This window comes from Crinia signifera, chromosome 19 (genome assembly GCF_055691185.1).
Source record: "Crinia signifera chromosome 19, ASM5569118v1, whole genome shotgun sequence".
Classification (NCBI taxonomy): Eukaryota; Metazoa; Chordata; class Amphibia; order Anura; family Myobatrachidae; genus Crinia; species Crinia signifera.
This window is the reverse complement of record NC_139226.1, coordinates 100,359,162-100,377,669: the sequence shown is the minus strand read 5'-3', so window position 1 is coordinate 100,377,669 and position 18,508 is coordinate 100,359,162. Positions and strand designations below refer to the sequence as shown.

Sequence of the window (18,508 nt, the reverse complement as noted above, 5' to 3'; positions counted from 1 at the left end):
TCACACTTTTTGATTCATGACGTCCAGCCTAGAACCCGTCCGCTATAAAACACCCACCAGGGCTTAAATGCTACAATGATCCTCTCTGACTGTATTTCCTGCTGCTAGAACGTATATTGTAACTGACATCTGCGGCTCTGTACACATCACTTGCTATTTTCCAAGCTGCGGCTGGAACTGTCAGAATGTATTGAGGTAGCGAGCCAGAGTCAGCAGTAACCATAATGACACTCTGGATTCTCTACTCCCAAATACCACCGGTGGAGCTCTGGTTTACGTCTCTAGCCATCCTGGGTTATTTCGGTGTGTGTGAGCGATATATGGAAAGAATAAACCCGAAAGAGCTTGATTTCCAGCAAGTATTCTGCTTCTGCAGTAGGGACACATGATACGCAACGCAGACCACAGTGCACCCAGGCCAACGTATACAATCAGGCTGGCCCGCACCTTGGCAGTCTGAACCTCAGACTGAATCTTTAGGGCTGCCAGCTGTTCCTGAAGTGCTCGGATCTCTTCTTTCTTCTTCTTTTCTGCCTCTTCTGCTGCTGCCTTTTTCTGTGCCTGTGAGGAAAAGAAAATCTGTGAATTTGTAAAAACTTAGTGTTGTGAAACCCAAACAGAATAAGTTTCTCAATGTGACTCCCTAATACAGTGTCACATGTTCCTACAATGCTAGAAATCCAAAATGGACTAACACATAGGGTGAGAGATTCAGAAAGTGAGAGATTTGGTAAGAAATCTCCAGTTTTTTTAAAGCGGCAATCATTTACACGGCAAAACCAGTTTGATTTTGCAGTATACTGTACATGATTGTCCCTTTAAAAAACTGGAGATTTCTTACCAAATCTCTCACTTTCTGAATCTCTAATCCCATTAAATCTCACCCATGTATTCTTTTTATTGGTAACTACTACAGGATACAGATGGAGCTGCTCTCATTCTTACAGAGACTGGCGGTAGATTTGCCAGCCGCCAGCTCCCCGCCTGTCCCCATCGCTTCGCCGCCAGGCCCCGCCGCCCGATTCCCCCTAACCTTGTCCGTCTCCCTGAAGTGGAGACGGGCAGGGTTCGTGTCCCCCGCCGCCAGGAAACTGGGACGCGTGTCAGAAGTCGGATGGAGCACCGGCTCGCCAGCGGGGGCATTCTAGCGAGCCCCAGGGCTGGCTGAGAGGCGCTCCATCTGTACTAAGTATTAGCCACAATCAAAGCATTACAGAGTATGGATGTCTGCAGCAACAGACAGAGACGGATGGGAGGGATATAGGATTGTTCCAGCTGAAAATGTAGATTGTGGAGGACAACGGTTACTTTACAGTATGTGTGATTATCAGAAAATGGCACCGATGGAGACCCAAGGGATCTGGCCTCAACATCAAATAGTTGGATCTATGGAATCTGCCCATTTATTGGTACCAAATTAGACACAGGTTGCCCATTCATTGGTCAAATGGAAAAATGGTATGTTGTGTGCATCCACCTTAATTACTTCCATATTTGGTTGGACGAATCTGGTCCTACAATATTGCAATGGGCAACTTCTTCACTGGCTCAAGACTCCTCCCTTATCACTGCTTCATACAACTGCCCAATTGTGTGCATTCATACTAAGGGGTATATACACTGGGGATCGAACGTTTGGGCACCACAGGCAAAAATTAATTTCAATGTGCAAAAAGAAGCAAAGGAAAGATGGAAAAACCTCCAAAAGGCCTCAAATTACAGATTAGACATTCTTATCACATGTCAAAAAAAGGTCCACAGAACTTGATTCCAAAAAGCATCAGGCTCATCTATATTCTCATTTGCAAACTTCAAATGCTGATTTTTGTGGTGAGGACATAGAAGAGGTTTTTTTCTGATGACTCTTCCATGACGAGCCTTATTTGTACAAGTATCTCTTTATAGTGGAATAGTGTACCACAACTCCAGTATCTGCCAGATCTTCCTGGAGGGATTGTGCAGTCAAACGTGGATTTTGACTGGCTTTTCTCACAATCCTTGGTCTTCCAGATCTTGCTTTAACTTCCACTGTTCCTGATGACTGCCATTTCTGAATTACATTCCGAACAGAGGATATGGGCATCTGATAACGCTTTGCTATCTTCTTATAGCCTTCTGCTTTGTGAGTGTGAACTATTTTCAGTTTCAGTGTTCTACACAACTGCTTAGACTAGGAACCCATGGTGCGGATTTTTGGGGCAAGGTCAGAGGAGTCTGGGCTTTTAAAACCTTTGAGATTGACATCACCTGGTCTTTCCAGACGATGATTGAGAACAATCCATGACACTGCCAGGTCTCAGCTGTCCAAAGCTATAAACTCTGCAGGGTGCCCAAACATTTGCAGATGCCATTTTTTGTTTTCTGTTATTTTGAAAGTGTAAATGATGGAAATAAAATTGAACTTTTTTTGACATGTTATAAGAATGTCTAATCTGTAATTTGATGCCTTTTGGTGATTGTTCCATCTTTCCTTGGCTTCTTTTTGCACATTAAAATGAATTTTGCCTGGGGTGCCCAAACTTTCACTCCCCACTTTATCAGTGACTGTTCCAGAAAAGGAACAGTTCAAAATTCAAACAGGGAAGCCGCACCCACTACCAGTGAGTCAGTTTAGAATTGCAGTTGGTGGCAGTTGCTGTGTCTCCACTATTTGAAATTTGAACTTTCCTGCAGCATCTCCTCTGGTCTATATACTAAGCCCTGTAGACGGATATAGTGGACAGAGAAAGAACCAACCATATCCTAACTGTCATTTTTCAAACACAGCCTGTAACATGGCAGTAAGGAGCATATTGGCTGGTACTTTCTCTCTCCACTTTATCTCTCCCCAAAGCTATATACTAAGCCCTGTAGACTGATATAGTGGACAGAGAAAGAACCAACCATATCCTAACTGTAATTTTTCAAACACAGCCTGTAACATGGCAGTAAGGAGCATATTGGCTGGTACTTTCTCTCTCCACTTTATCTCTCCCCAAAGCTTAATACACAGACCCCTAAATCAGCAAAATCTGATCACCCTGGATCGGATTTGATACAGTACAGAAATACAAGGTCATCAATTTCGCCTATCGGTAAGAGTGAGGTGGATAGGTGAAAATGCGCAGCCAACATGCAATATCTCAGAGTGCAACCCGAATACCTAGATCTGTCACAAATCACTTGAAAATCCAGTTATTTATTGATCATCTTGCAAAACTGGAATGCCATATAGGGGGCCTGCAATTGGACTACTTTAACATTGAAAACATGCATCTATTACCAAATAGAGAACCTCCCGCTGTATTTCATACATACCTTAAGCTCAGAATCGGTCGGCCTCCCATCAATTTTGGAAAAACCATCAAAGAGTGTTTTGTAGAGAATGTTCTTGCGTGTGCTGGAATCATCTGAAGGCATGTGCTCTAGAACCTGAGCCCGATCCAGCTGGTACAAGTAGAGTATAATCCGCACTGCTTTATCCCGCACCTCCGCTGTTGGGTAATCCAGCACACCTAATGCAAACTAACAGTAAAAACATGTATAAGACACAATGCATGGGGGTGACTTTGCTGCCCATCACTGCAGTGTCTAGCCAAGGACAGGACTGTCATTTTTGTTAATTTTCCAGGTCACCAGAGACACTCCGCTCTCATTGTGGCAAATTAAATTTCCCCATAGATACTGAAACCACCACAAGGCCACACTTGTATCTTAAAAGCAAAAAATAGGACCTGTCCGGATACGGTTGTTTAATGCAATAAAATATTAACTTCACATTCTTTGTGTAGACAATTTCCCATTTGGGCTATTCAATCCTCGGCCATGACTGTCAGGCTGGCCCGACAGCCGTGACCCTGTCCCGTTCTCAGCTGGCTTGACGGTGTTTTCGCAGGCGGAATTCAATGTCCCACCTGCCGAGTGCCGAAAAGGGGGCGTGGCCGCGAGAACCTCCGGGAATCATTGAGCTGCGTCCGGGATCTTGACTATTCCCGGCAGAACGGGCCCGACTGCTTGTAAAGTTAGGCCCGTTCTGTTGAGATCCCTGTTCAAGAAGAAGACAGCATTGAATAGGGCCCCGCTGCTATTTCCCCCATCGGGAATAGCGTTGGGAGATTGAATAACCCCCCCCCCCAATTACAAAAATTAAATCTTCATCTCATCCTTTTTCCATTACTTACTTTAATAAAAATTTTAATATTTACTAAATTAAATAGTATCACACACAAGCGCCCATGATTTTTCACTTGTACACAAATGGATTTGTAAGCGACGTACACATCCATTTGCATAGCAAAGGGGGTGGGTGTTTGCTACCCTGTTGGGCTGAGTTTACCCATTCGCTAACTAATGAAAGAACGCTGCTTAGCGAGCGGACTTGAATCAGGCCCTTTGTCTGGCTGGAGCACTTACACTACAGGTCACAAGTTTTAGAACAGCCAATTTTTCCATTTTTCATTGAAATTTAATGAATTCACATCTAATGAATAACCTGAAATGGTACAAAAGGTAAGTTGTACGCTGCTAGAGGTTTTTTTTTTAAAGTTTAGATTAGCAAAAACTGAAATAACATTTAAAAGTCAAAGTTATGAATAAAGATCCCTTTTCAGGGATGTGTTAAGAACTTACAGCTGTTCTAGAGCAATGAAAAAGTCTTGCCTGGGCCATAAAACACGGCGGTGGACTACTGAAGACTGGAATACAGTTCATCATGCAGGGTTTTTGTAATTGCAGCTGAGCTTACGGCTGCTCAATGCGTGGGGTTTGTTTATTAAGAGACGGCTTGTAAAAGACTTGGATTCCCAGCATGTTTAAGGACAAAATGTAAAAGGGCAATGCTTTTAATAGTAAAAAAGCATGTTCTTTTGCATTTCTGTCTTAAACAGACTGGGAGTAGATGGCTTGTAAGCAAAGAAACTGGAGACACCAGCTGAAAACATGGAGGAGGTAGTTTTATGGTCAAGGGTTCATCCTACAGCACGGGCGATAATTGATAGACTGCTCATATGTTCGGCTCATAGTCGCAGGCTCGCAGGCATTTGATGGGAGGGTGTGTGACGCCAGCTCCGGTCAATAACAGCCTGATGCTATTGCAGCCGCCAAGTAAGTCCTGGGCTACGTACAGCCTGCGTACAGTGGAATAATCATTAGATGTTAAGTGATTGCAAATGGATCTGCAGCTAATCGCAGGGCTGTGATATTTTTTAAGGCTTATCGCCTTGTAGAGGGATGGATTTCCCTCTGGCGGGGTGGTGATTACTTGATCGCCGGGCTCTGCAAATTAGCAGCCCTGCGATCAGGTCTGAATAACCCCCTATGTTGGATCTACCTCTAAGGTAAGCTTCATATCTTGGAATGGCCAGCACAGTCACCAGAATTACACCCCATTGAGCTAGCTTGGGTTGAATCGGACAAAAGGGTGAAATCTAAATCCTACATGTAGAACATATTTGTGAGAGTAGTGTCGGCAAGAACTCCCTGAACGATATTTAATTTGCAAAACAAAAACATTTGATATCCCAGGCCAACATGCCAAGTGGCAGCGGACATTGGCCATTTTAACCAAAGGGTTTCATTGGTAGTTTTCATACCTTTAATCTGTATTAAAAAAAAGGTTTGTGAAAGCCATGACATTTAATGCCAATGGGTAAATGGCCAAAAGGAAGAGGTGCGCATCATTTCAGTCACCGCAGAATAATAGATCCCACTTCTAAATGCGTCATTCCTGCATTAAAGTACTCGGTAATCCAAGGAAACCTGGACCTGCACTTGCCTTCATGACATTGTCAACTGTAAACCCAGAATTGTCCACACCCAGATCCTTAAGCAGGTTCTCTACAAGCTCCACCTGGCTTAGAGCCAGCCTCAATGGCATCGTCCCTTTCAGTGGATGAAGCAAGTGAACTGGAATGATCTGCAGGGGTTTAACCTCCTTCAGTAGAGCCATCTCCTGCAAGAAATACAATTGGTGACTGTAAGTAATACATACAAACTGCAGCCCCAGATTGCATCACTCTGTCAGAATACAAAAATGCATTTTGCCCTATTTTGTATCTGCTGCATGGATATAATTTGTACGAGTTGGTCTTTTTACCCCCCCCCCCCCCCCCCCCATATTGCAGAGATATGCCAGTAATAAAGGTGCTCAGGTCCAAGTTACAAATCCTAACTTCCTTGCTGTTATTATTTTAATCATACAGTAGCTCATAACAATAGCAAGACTAATGGGCTGAGGCCACTGAGGAGGAGATGATGACATACACTAGCATCCTTTCCCCAAATTGCACTAGAACGTAGGGTGCCCAGGTGATACTGTATGCACTTGTTGTAAAGAGAACGATAACTTCTTTGTATCCTGCTCAATTATACATTTATCAATCCTTGATAGTTTAAAGGACACATTTGTAATTTTCTTTTAATTTTTTATGCTTTTAGATAAAGGGACTGTTAAAACAGTGTTCCTTTCCCTATGTACACGACTACCCCAGGGGTACTTGCTTGGGAATAAATACAATATGCTGGTAGTCAAAATACGGACCCCAGCATCCGATACGTAAAATCACGGCAGGAGCTCTGCAAGTGACCTAACCCTATCCCAAATTAACCCATCTGGGCTTTCAGCCTAACCATAACCCCCCCCGCTCTCCCGCAACAACCTGACCCTAAACTGGTCCGCTAGTGCCTAACCCTAACCTCAGTACCCTACAATCTAAAATTAATTCCGTCCCTCCCCGCAGCCTATCCCTAATGGTTCCCCTCCCCCACATCCAAATCCTAGGTCCCCCCACTAGTGCCTAAACAGAACCCCAGCTTCCCCAACCACATGCTAGCCCACCCCGAATACTTATAGGATGGCATCCCGGCAATTGGTATTCCAGCACCCTAACTTGATATCAGGATTCCACCGCTGGTCCCCTGGCAGTAGTTGGAAGTCAGCATTGTTATACTGAGCGTCGGCACCCTGACCACGGTGATGCTTAATGCATCCCCTTGCTGCGATGTTCTAGGGTACATGAAAAAATGTCAGTGAGGGGCAAACTGTGGCAACCATCGATGGCAAATGTGCTTCCTTGATGCTCTGCAAGCAGAATATGAGTTATTGTACAAGCCTAGCTAGCATAGTAGCCAAGGCATCGTAGCTTGCTGCGTATGGGGCTACATAGCAACAGTTTGGCTGACACATTTTAAAAGATCCACAGGTCGAGCTAATTATTTCACTTGTGATTCTGTGAGACCTGCATAACATGCACTGTGTCGGGTCCTGAGGACTGACTTTAAGAACCTGTGGTGTAGACAGACACGCGAGTGTGCATCCTTTACTACGCTCACACTAGATGAGCCCATCAGTGGGTGTGTGTACTCCCAATATGTCTCTGAAGGATGTTGGAAATATGTGTACAGATGTATTGGCGCATCTGGCTGGGGGTAAACATTCTGCAGGGGCTGCTGTCAAAGCTTGAGGGGCAAATTCATATGCCTTTCCCACAGCTGTGCGTCCTGACAAACACATTCAGTGGCCAATCAGCAAGTGTGTATACTTACCCCCGTTCAACCGCTCTGTCTGCAAATCCACCAATATGTGCGTCTGGTGTGTACCCAGGCTAAGACATGGCACCAGAATGTACTATGGGAAGCTGGTAGAGGTTGCTATGGGTAACTTCTGCACTGGAACACTTCTCTACTCTTTTGACTGTATCATACATCTGCCTTATTGTAGCAGCATATAGGTAGCAGCATTACTCAACCTATATAGCTGCTCAGGTCGGGAACATGACATATGGTTTGGAACATAGCCTGATGGCTACTTTGGCAATGTTTTCACAGCACTGGGAGGAATTTGTTCTTTCCTCAATTATTAAGACTGTAAGTACAGTTTATTTCCATATGGAAATGCAAATGTGTTGCGCACTACTTCTGCCTTCTCTCCGCTCTTTAATTGGTTTTCTTAGCATGAATTAACTTTGTTTCTTGCTTTGCAATCTCCCCTTAACCCGATTCCCTACCACCGTGATGACTCTCCTCACCCCCCACCCCACATGGTTGGTAAAGGCATGTGACCTTCTTGTTGATTGTTCATTGATCTTTCTTTGTCTTTTATCTTTATTCTGAAGCTCTGTTGCGTTGTTTGCACTATTTGTGCTGCTAGGTTATTAACTGACCAGACTGGAGTCCTACTTCTTGATTGCACCACTTTCTTTTTCCCTAATATTCTCTCTGCCCCATGCCTCATTTTGTTTCCTTGAGTACCACTGTGTTACAACCAGTGCTGAATTGTCCATTTGACACTTATGGCAAATGCCAGTAGGGGTAAGGGACCAGTCTGGCCACGAAGACATACCGAGAAGCTCCGCCTCCTGGTCCTCTGCTGGGCTTTCATAGAAAGGGGCTGGCAGACTAGCTCCACCTCCTGGACCTCTGCTGGGCTGTCATATACATATAAAGAGGCTGGCTGAGCAGCTCCGCCACCCATTGATCTGCTTGGGCACCCGGCACAGAGAGACTGGGGCGTGCAATGAGGCCAGGTTCCCATGACTCACAATAAATTTTCAGGGCTATTTAAAAGCCCCAGTCCATCCTTGATTACAACAATATCATTTCAAATTGTTTTAATAAAAGCAATCTTGCTACCTTGCTTAATGATGTCTCTTCATGCTAGCAACAATTAACCATACAAATGAAATCGATTGTCTAATGGTGCTGCCTATATATATATATATATATATATATATATATATATATATATATATATATATATATATATATATATATATATATATATATATATATATATATATATATATATATATATAGTCATATCGATGAACCGCACTCAATGCACTCAAGGGGCAGCTTCGCGGTGCTCCACTTTAAAGGAAACAAAGTCCCAAATATAATTGTTCTGGTTGAAGCAGGCACTCACCACAGGTAGTAGGTGAGAAGTCAGTCGACGTTTACAGGGACCTTTGTCAAGACAGGAACAGGTCACTCAGCAGACAGGAAACACCAGGCAGTGTATTCATGCAGTGTCACAGGCGACTATTTATGGCCTCACAACTCTAATTGAGAAACACTCCCACTTCCTGTCAAATGACAGGCAGGAAGTAGATCAAAACTCACCGAAGCGGCTAATATTGGAGACTAAAAGTAACCTCACAGTTGAGGTGCCATGGCGCTAACTTAATAGAGGGAATTACATAAAAAATAGAGCAAGGAAAGGCTGAGATATAACCAAATCTCTAAACCCGGCCGGACCGGAAGTGCTTTGCGTTCCACCACTGTGGAACGCATCCGGAAACCGGAAGTGAGGCGCCTGTTTGTGCCAAAATGCTCTGGAACGGCCTGAGCTGCTGGAAGATGTTCACACCAGGGAGTGACATGCGTTCCACAGCCGTGGAACGCATGAAAGAGCCGGAAATAGAGCGCTTCTAAGCGCAAATGAAGTTTTAAAGGCACAATAATAATAGGGAAATGACGGCCATAGAATTAATGGACATGCAATACTGAGCCAATGGCTCAATGTCACATTATTTGGACGGACAAAGTGTAGTTCATAATGCAAAAAACGAAAAGAGATAGGTTGCACCTCAGCCTCAAAAGTGATTAGACTAAATAATTACTAGTGAGCCATAAATATGTCAGATGTGACTACTGCCTGATGCATCACATCAAGATACAGTTCAACCATTGTATGCACATAGAAGAGAAAATAAAAAAATAAAGAAATAAATAATATTGCAATACATGCACAAATACACACACACACAGATAACCACACAAAAAAATGTGGACATCCATGTGTGTCACACATTATACATATAAAAATATAAAAAAATAATAATATTAATATTAGAAATAGAAATACGCTGCAATGTCATACCAGATATTCACTGAAACATCAAAGAAAAACATTGTACACTATATGCTCATTCAGGCCCCTGGGGGCAACAGTCCCCAAATCGTATATATCCAGCAAGCCTCCCTCTGATGGAGTTTATTTATGCGATCCCCACCACGATGGAGGGGAGGTACAAAGTCAATAAGCATACAACGTAAAGTAGCAACTGAATGTCCCAAGGCCAGAAAATGCTTTGCCACTGGTTTATCCGATTTATTTTGCTCGAATGCTTGTCGGATGGATAAACGGTGGTTCGCCATCCGTTCTCTGAAACATCGGGAGGTCAGCCCGACGTAATAAAGTCCACATGGGCATGTGAGGAAATAGATAACAAATGATGCCATACATGACAGTCTATGTAGAATTTTGATCTTTTTCCCCATATGGGGATGAGGAAAGGTCTGACCGACCATCATAGATCTACACGTGGTGCAGTCAGCGCAACGAACACACCCAAGCCGTTGTGGTGGAAGCCAGCTGGAATTACTTGAAGCAGGCTGAACGTGTGGTCGCATCAGCATCTGCTTTAGATTGGGTCCTCGACGGAAGGATTGCATAGGCGGCCTCTTACTGATATGACCCATCTTAGGGTCTGTTGATACAATGGGCCAGTATTTATTAATTGCCTTGCCCATCTCGTCGGATGTTGTATTATATGTAGACGCAAAAATCATGCGATCAGACCCAAGTTTCTGCGCTGTATTGGTTTCCTCTTTACGATACCTGGTGAGTGCCTTTTTCAAACACCTGTCAATGGTGGTTTGTTTATATCCTCTCATTTGGAATCGTTCGCACATCTCGTCAATCTGTACTTGTGCTGTACTCTCAGAAGAGTTGTTTCGCAGTACACGGATGAATTGCGAGATGGGTAGACTTTCTTTCAGAGAACATGGATGGTGACTTGTGGCGTACAACAAAGAATTACGGTCGGTCTCCTTACGATATAAGGTGAAACCGACTCCTTGGGCCTCTCGAAATAGTGTGACATCCAGAAAGTTGATGCTGGTAGCTGAAATAACGTGGGTGAACCGGATGGTAGTGTCAAGGGAGTTCAGGTATAGAATCATCTCAGAAAACTCATCCTCTGTGCCAATCCAAATTAAAAAGACATAATCAATAAACCTTTTTAGGCATAAAATCTTATTTGCATACAAGGGCATAATATGTTCGTTCTCATAACAATGCATGTATAAATTTGCATATGAGGGAGCTAGGGCTGACCCCATAGCGGTCCCAGAACATTGCATATAATGCTCCTTGTTATAGCAAAAATTATTGTGTCGCAGAACCATTTCCGCTAGTTCAAGTAGAAACTCAGTAGGTGGTCCACCATGTAAACCCTGTTGTAAGAATTGCTTCAATGTATCAAGCCCCCCTTGGTGGGGGATCACTGTATAAAGTGATGTAACATCCATTGTTGCAAAAAAAGCTGTATCAGGTATAGTACCTATAGTCAACACCTTTTCCAGGAAATCAGATGTGTCCCTTACATAACTCCACATTTTTTGTACATAAATCTGGAGATAACTGTCAACAAACTCTGCTAAGGGCTGCAAGACTGACCCAACCGCGGATATAATGGGATGGCCAGGTGGATCATCCAGTCTCTTATGGATCTTCGGAAGCGTATATATATATATACGGACAGACTGGATGATCCACCTGCAGAAAAGCCCCCATGTCCTTATCTATCCAGCCGGCCTGAACACCTATACCAATAGATTTATCAACCAAGTTTTTAATGCTAGGCATGGGGTTGATGGTAAGTTTTTCATATGTGTCAGAGTCAGCAAGCTGTCGTCTTATTTCAGCGTCATAAGTGGTCCAGTCTTGGATGACAACCCCACCTCCCTTGTCGGCCTGACGGAAAACAAGCTGCTTGTTGGACACAAGCTTCCGTAAGGCCGAACGTTGCTGTTGGGAGAGGTTGTCATATTTGGGTGTTAGGGGTTGTGTTGACATTTCCTGTTCAATAAGATGTAAAAAGGTGCGGATACTAGGGTTCAATGAATGGGGATCAAACATACTGGTCTTTGAAAATCTTTTTTTGGTCTCCGATGGTTCCAGTTGTTTCTGGCCAAAAAATTCACGAAGGCGTAATTTTTGCCCAAACTTAAAACCATCAACAGACCAATCAAATCTATTGGGCCTAACGGTACGAACCAAAGATAACCCTAAAGACAACACCTCCTGCTCAGCCTCTGTTAATTCCTGGCTAGAGATATAAAACACCAAGTTATTAGCCAAAGTGTTTACTTTCCTCTTCCCCCTCTCCTTCCCCCCGCATGGGGTACTTTGTGGGCGATGCGAAGGATCTGGGAACTTCCGTGTAACACGGCCTAAAAAAGAGGAGGATGAACCTGAGTAGGCAAGATCACGTGGTGGCCTCCCTTCTCCCTCAGAGTTAGATTGTGAGGAACTATTGTAATTTAGGTTAGGTCTGGGGCGATATGGGCGGGATTCACCCCTATTTTGGAACCTACGAGGTTCACCCTTCAGCCACCTATATACGTGATGGTTGGTATAATCTTGATTAAACCACTTCCAACTTCTTTTTTTTTAAAGAAATGAGATCTGCTTGGTATGTGTTGATCTGTTCACCAAGTTTATCCAACCAATTAATGCTAGAGTCGCCAGTGAAGGTGGGTAAAGAGGCTGAATTAAGGGTGGCGATTTCTACCTTGATCTTGGTCAACTCAGATCCGACTTCTTCAATTACTAATAGTAAAAGGTCAAGAGAACATTTATTCAACACACCACACCATCGGGTACAAAAGGCAAGATTGCCTCGTCCTATGGTGGGTGTGTTGCTGACCCTGAACCCTCTCGGGATCCTCTTATTTCTGTAATAGTCGGATAAGAATTGACCATGAAGCGTGAGATCCACCTCTCTTTTTTTAATTTAAGAAGCTTGTGGTAGAGGTCAATTGCTTTATCATCTGGCAGTGATAAAAAAATCGGAATGGCAAAATAGTACTTTTTCTGCCTCATCGTCCATTAGGGAGACCAAAACATTCTGAGCTCTATCTATCACCTACTGAGTTTCTACTTGAACTAGCGGAAATGGTTCTGCGACACAATCATTTTTGCTATAACAAGGAGCATTATATGCAACGTTCTGGGACCGCTATGGGGTCAGCCCTAGCTCCCTCATATGCAAATTTATACATGCATCGTTATGAGAACGAACATATTATGCCCTTGTATGCAAATACGATTTTATGCCTAAAAAGGTTTATTGATGATGTCTTTTTAATTTTGGATTGGCACAGAGGATGAGTTTTCTGAGATGATTCTATACCTAAACTCCCTTGACACTACCATCCGGTTCACCCACGTTATTTCAGCTACCAGCATCAACTTTCTGGATGTCACACTATTTCGAGAGGCCCAAGGAGTCGGTTTCACCTTATATCGTAAGGAGACCGACCGTAATTCATTGTTGTACGCCACAAGTCACCATCCATATTCTCTGAAAGAAAGACTACCCATCTCGCAATTCATCCGTGTACTGCGGAACAACTCTTCTGAGAGTACAGCACAAGTACAGATTGACGAGATGTGTGAACGATTCCAAATGAGAGGATACAAACAAACCACCATTGACAGGTGTTTGAAAAAGGCACTCACCAGGTATCGTAAAGAGGAAACCAATACAGCGCAGAAACTTGGGTCTGATCGCATGATTTTTGCGTCTACATATAATACAGCATCCGACGAGATGGGCAAGGCAATTAATAAATACTGGCCCATTGTATCAACAGACCCTAAGATGGGTCATATCAGTAAGAGGCCGCCTATGCAATCCTTCCGTCGAGGACCCAATCTAAAGCAGATGCTGATGCAACCACACGTTCAGCCTGCTTCAAGTAATTCCAGCTGGCTTCCACCACAACGGCTTGGGTGTGTTCGTTGCGCTGACTGCACCACGTGTAGATCTATGATGGTCGGTCAGACCTTTCCTCATCCCCATATGGGGAAAAAGATCAAAATTCAACATAGACTGTCATGTGTGGCATCATTTGTTATCTATTTCCTCACATGCCCATGTGGACTTTATTACGTCGGGCTGACCTCCCGATGTTTCAGAGAACAGATGGCGAACCACCGTTTATCCATCCGACAAGCATTCGAGCAAAAGAAATCGGATAAACCAGTGGCAAAGCATTTTCTGGCCTTGGGACATTCAGTTGCTACTTTACGTTGTATGCTTATTGACTTTGTACCTCCCCTCCATCGTGGTGGGGATCGCATAAAGAAACTCCATCAGAGGGAGGCTCGCTGGATATACGATTTGGGGACTGTTGCCCCCAGGGGCCTGAATGAGCATATAGCGTACAATGTTTTTCTTTGATGTTTCAGTGAATATCTGGTATGACATTGCAGCGTATTTCTATTTCTAATATTAATATTATTCTTTTTTGATATTTTTATATGTATAATGCGTGACACACATGGATGTCCACATTTTTTTGTGTGGTTATCTGTGTGTGTGTGTGTGTATTTGTGCATGTATTGCAATATTCTTTATTTCTTTTTTCGCTCTACTTTTATGTGCATACAATGGTTGAACTGTATCTTGATGTGATGCATCAGGCAGTAGTCACATCTGACATATTTATGGCTCACTAGTAATTATTTAGTCTAATAATTTTTAAAGCTGAGGTGCAACCTATCTCTATTCGTTTTTTGCATTATGAACTACAGTTTGTCCGTCCAAATAATGTGACATTGAGCCATTGGCTCAGTATTGCGTGTCCATTAATTCTATGGCCGTCATTTCCCTATTATTATTGTGCCTTTAAAAGTTGGTACTTCATTTGCGCTTAGAAGCACTCTATTTCCAGCTCTTTCGTGCATTCCACGGCTGTGGAACACATGTCACTTCCTGGTGTGAACATCTTCCAGCGGCTCAGGCCGTTCCTGAGCATTTTGGCGCGAACGGGCGCCTCACTTCCGGTTTCCGGATGCGTTCCACAGTAGTGGAACGCAAAGCACTTCCGGTCCGGCCGGGTTTAGAGATTTAATTATATCTCAGCCTTTCCTTGCTCTATTTTTTATGTAATTCCCTCTATTAAGTTAGCGCCATGGCACCTCAACTGTGAGGTTACTTTTAGTCTCCAATATTAGCCGCTTAGGTGAGTTTTGATCTACTTCCTGCCTGTCATTTGACAGGAAGTGGGAGTGTTTCTCAATTAGAGTTGTGATGCCATAAATAGTCACCTGTGACACTGCATGAATACACTGCCTGGTGTTTCCTGTCTGCTGAGTGGCATGTTCCTGTCTTGACAAAGGTCCCTGTTGTGGACCGAAACGTCGACTGACTTCTCATGAAATAAATTCTTTTCAACTATGAATTACTACCTGTGGTGAGTGCCTGCTTTAACCAGAACAATTTATATATATATATATATATATATATATTTGGTGTTGCCACAGTATATAGGCAACACCAATGATGTAATGGTGTTAGCATTACTGCCTCACAGCACTGAGGTCATAGGTTAATTTCCCATCATGGACTTAACTGTGTGGAGTTTGTATATTCTTCCCGTGCTTGCGTGGGTTTCCTCCGGGTACTCCAGTTCCCTCCCACAATCCAACATTATACTGGTAGGAGTATTGGGATCCAATACAAATTAACCCTAGAATGAGTGCATGTACATGTGGTAGGAAATATAGATTGTAAGCTCCACTAGGGCAGGGACTGATGTAAGTGTTCAAATATTCTCTGTAAAGCGCTGCAGAATAGCGATAAAGGGGACATCATGAAACTTAACTAAAATGTTTCACTGAACATTTACATTGTGTGTGTATATATATATATATATATATATATATATATATTTATTTTCCCTACGTCTGCTTAGTACATGAATTCTGACAACCAAAAAAATTTGTCTGCATTGACTTTTACCATGTCCTTTCAAGTGTACGATTACAAATCCCTTGTGCCACAGCCAAAATCTGCCCGTGAAATACTCATGTACCACTGGGAGACCAGCAAGGGGGCTAAGGCTTTCACAAGAGGCTTATTAACTATATAGACACGTCTGCGCTGAAAGGAAACGTGTGTGTTTTTTTTTCCAGGCTGCGAGCGCGCGGTGGTAAATAACTGCAGAGGTCTCTAAAGGCAGGGAGTTAATACGTATACACAAAGTGGTACTGTTCCATGGCTGAGCTGTGCTGGAATATCGCAGGGCATGTTAGGCTTGGCCAGTTGCTGTGATCATCTCTGAACAAGGCCGTGTATTGTTCAAGCCACACGCCCTGAGGGTTTAGTCTTTTAGAACATTGATATTTACATTGTGTTTTTCATTAAGCATTATTGTTGCAGTGTTCTTATTTTAATGTACTTTAATGTCAATATATGCAAGAAAAAAAGCCCATAACAATTATAAATGAAATTTTTGTAGATGGTTCTTTTTGGAAGGACATGCGTTTATTTTATTTAAACCTCAACAAAGGTGCAGTCACTAAAGGAACACATCCGTGTGTCTTTGTTTCATTAAACAATTAGTTCGGGTTTTGCAAACGTTATTTCTTGGGAGAGTTTAGATAATGTCAGGAATGATGTGGGAACAGCAGGGACAACAGCGACGCCTACTGTTTACAAGAGAGTGCTGCGCTGTACGGGGAAATGCCACTGAATTCAATCATTCTTTAGTACAGTAATACCAGATGAGGTGTAAAACCATATGTACTGACAAATACTCAACAACATGTTTGTATACATGTTATACGATACGATTGAGGTTAATTGTTATGTGGAAGCATCTTTACACATGAAAGTAATGTGGAAGATCCAGTCCAGGTTTTAGAGCAGCAGCAAAGGTTGGGCTGATTAGCAGCACCTGTGGCTTCCTAATAAAAGTGTTTCCAGGGCAGGAGGTCATTGCTCTTGAGCTACCCAGGTGATAGGATGGGGTGTGGGCTGCAGTAGGGACCACTAGAGCATTCTGAAGAGTTTGAACTATGCTGTAGAACAGGGGTGGCCAAACCGGTCCTAGAAATCTACCATCGGTCCACGTTTTCGAGGTTACCAAGCTGGTGCACAGATGTAGTCATTACTGACTGTCACATTATAAAACCTGCTGCATTCATTCCTACTATAGATCCACAGGTTGCCTGGAAAACATGCACCGTTGGTAGATCTTGAGGACAGGTTTGGCCACCCCTGCTGTAGAATTACCTGTATGCTGCTTGCTGTAACTATACTTGCCTATGCTGTGTACCCAGGGCCGGTGCATGGCACCAGAGCACCCCAGGCAAGTCGGGGTGGGGGCGCCCCGGTGTCTGCTGCCCGGATACCTGTCCTGCGGCGCTGTAAAGCTGGCGGCGGTGGCGGCAGCGGGGGGTCCCTGCAGTCAATAAGAAATAACGAGCGCTATCCGCCGGGCTATGCGGAAGCGCTTCTCTTTTGGAAACACTGGCCGCACGGCACATGCTGATTGGCTGAATCTCAGCCAATCAGCGTGCGGCCAGTGTTTCCAAAACAGAAGCGCTTCCGCATAGCCCGGCGGATAGCGCGCGTTATTTCTTATTGACTGCAGGGACCCCCCACTGCCGCCGCCAGCTTTTATGCACATATACGCCGCAGGACAGGTACCCGGGCGGCAGGGGGGGGGGGGGGGCGAAATACCGCCCTCCAGTGGCCGGCGCCCTAGGCAAATGCCTAGATTTGCCTAGTGGTGGCGCCGGCCCTGCGTGTACCTGGTATGCTGTAACCTGCTCCAAAATTAAAAAAACACTTAATCTTGATTCAGTGTATGTGATTCCTTGCACAGTTATAACTGATTGGTTGCCCATAGCAATAGCCCATCTCCAATAGAACTCCCATCTTAGTAAATTTACCCCTTGGCATTTAAGACACAAAATATTTTTATCCTTGTGTAGCAGCTGGCTCTCTACATTAATAAATGTATTAAGTAGAAGGGGAAGCCATGAAAGATACCTACTTGTTCCTAGAAAACTTGTTCCTAGAAAAAAATCCAGGGAGTGCTGTTAGCGCAAAGCGAGACTGATAATACCAACATTAACCCTTTGAGTGCCAAGGTCTCTGTGATTGATGTGCAAAATATCCGCTAAAAATGCAAGCGTCCCTCACATTTGATGTATAATTTCAAATTTGTGTAAAAAAAAAAGGTTATATTTCCTATATAAGCTAACCTTACAGGTCATTATGGATGAATAAAAATGTTTGTTCTGCAATTTTCACCACTATTTTGCCAATTTCGTTTGGCACTCATAGGGTTAATAACTACCGTATTTCAGCCATAAGGCAGCAGAAAATATATTTGAAGCAATTTGTAAAACACCTTACAGAACAACTGTTAGCTAGGAACGGCGTAGCGCTCACCTGTAAGGAGGAGGTATTGCATTTCTCCTCACACAATAAAACAGAAATGCCGTTTAGATACCTGAATAAAGTTGGCTGCCATCACCCTGTGCCGGTTGGCAGTGTCCCCAGTCCTGGAGAGCAGGTCAGGCAGCGTTTTCTCCACACACTGCACCGTCTCTCCTCTTCCTAGTTTATGCTTTGGAATATAATTAGTGAGGATCATCTTTTGGAGTCTTAATGAGGCTTGAAAAACCTGAATAAAAAGAAAACCATCAGAAAAGCAACGGCAACGG

The 18,508-nt window shown here is 43.5% G+C and overlaps 1 protein-coding gene across 2 annotated transcripts in view; it reads right to left on the bottom strand.

Moving 5' to 3' along the window:
- Nucleotides 1–18,508, bottom strand: part of CEP104 (centrosomal protein 104) — a 101,749-nt gene that overhangs the window by 35,669 nt on the left and 47,572 nt on the right. For both annotated transcript variants that reach the window (XM_083163016.1, XM_083163017.1), the window contains exons 12-15: nt 18,295–18,468; nt 5,753–5,929; nt 3,298–3,504; nt 448–561 (exon numbers count right to left, since the gene is read on the bottom strand). In XM_083163016.1, coding sequence (XP_083019142.1) covers nt 448–561; nt 3,298–3,504; nt 5,753–5,929; nt 18,295–18,468 — 672 coding nt within the window. The remainder of the gene's footprint in view (nt 1–447; nt 562–3,297; nt 3,505–5,752; nt 5,930–18,294; nt 18,469–18,508) is intronic.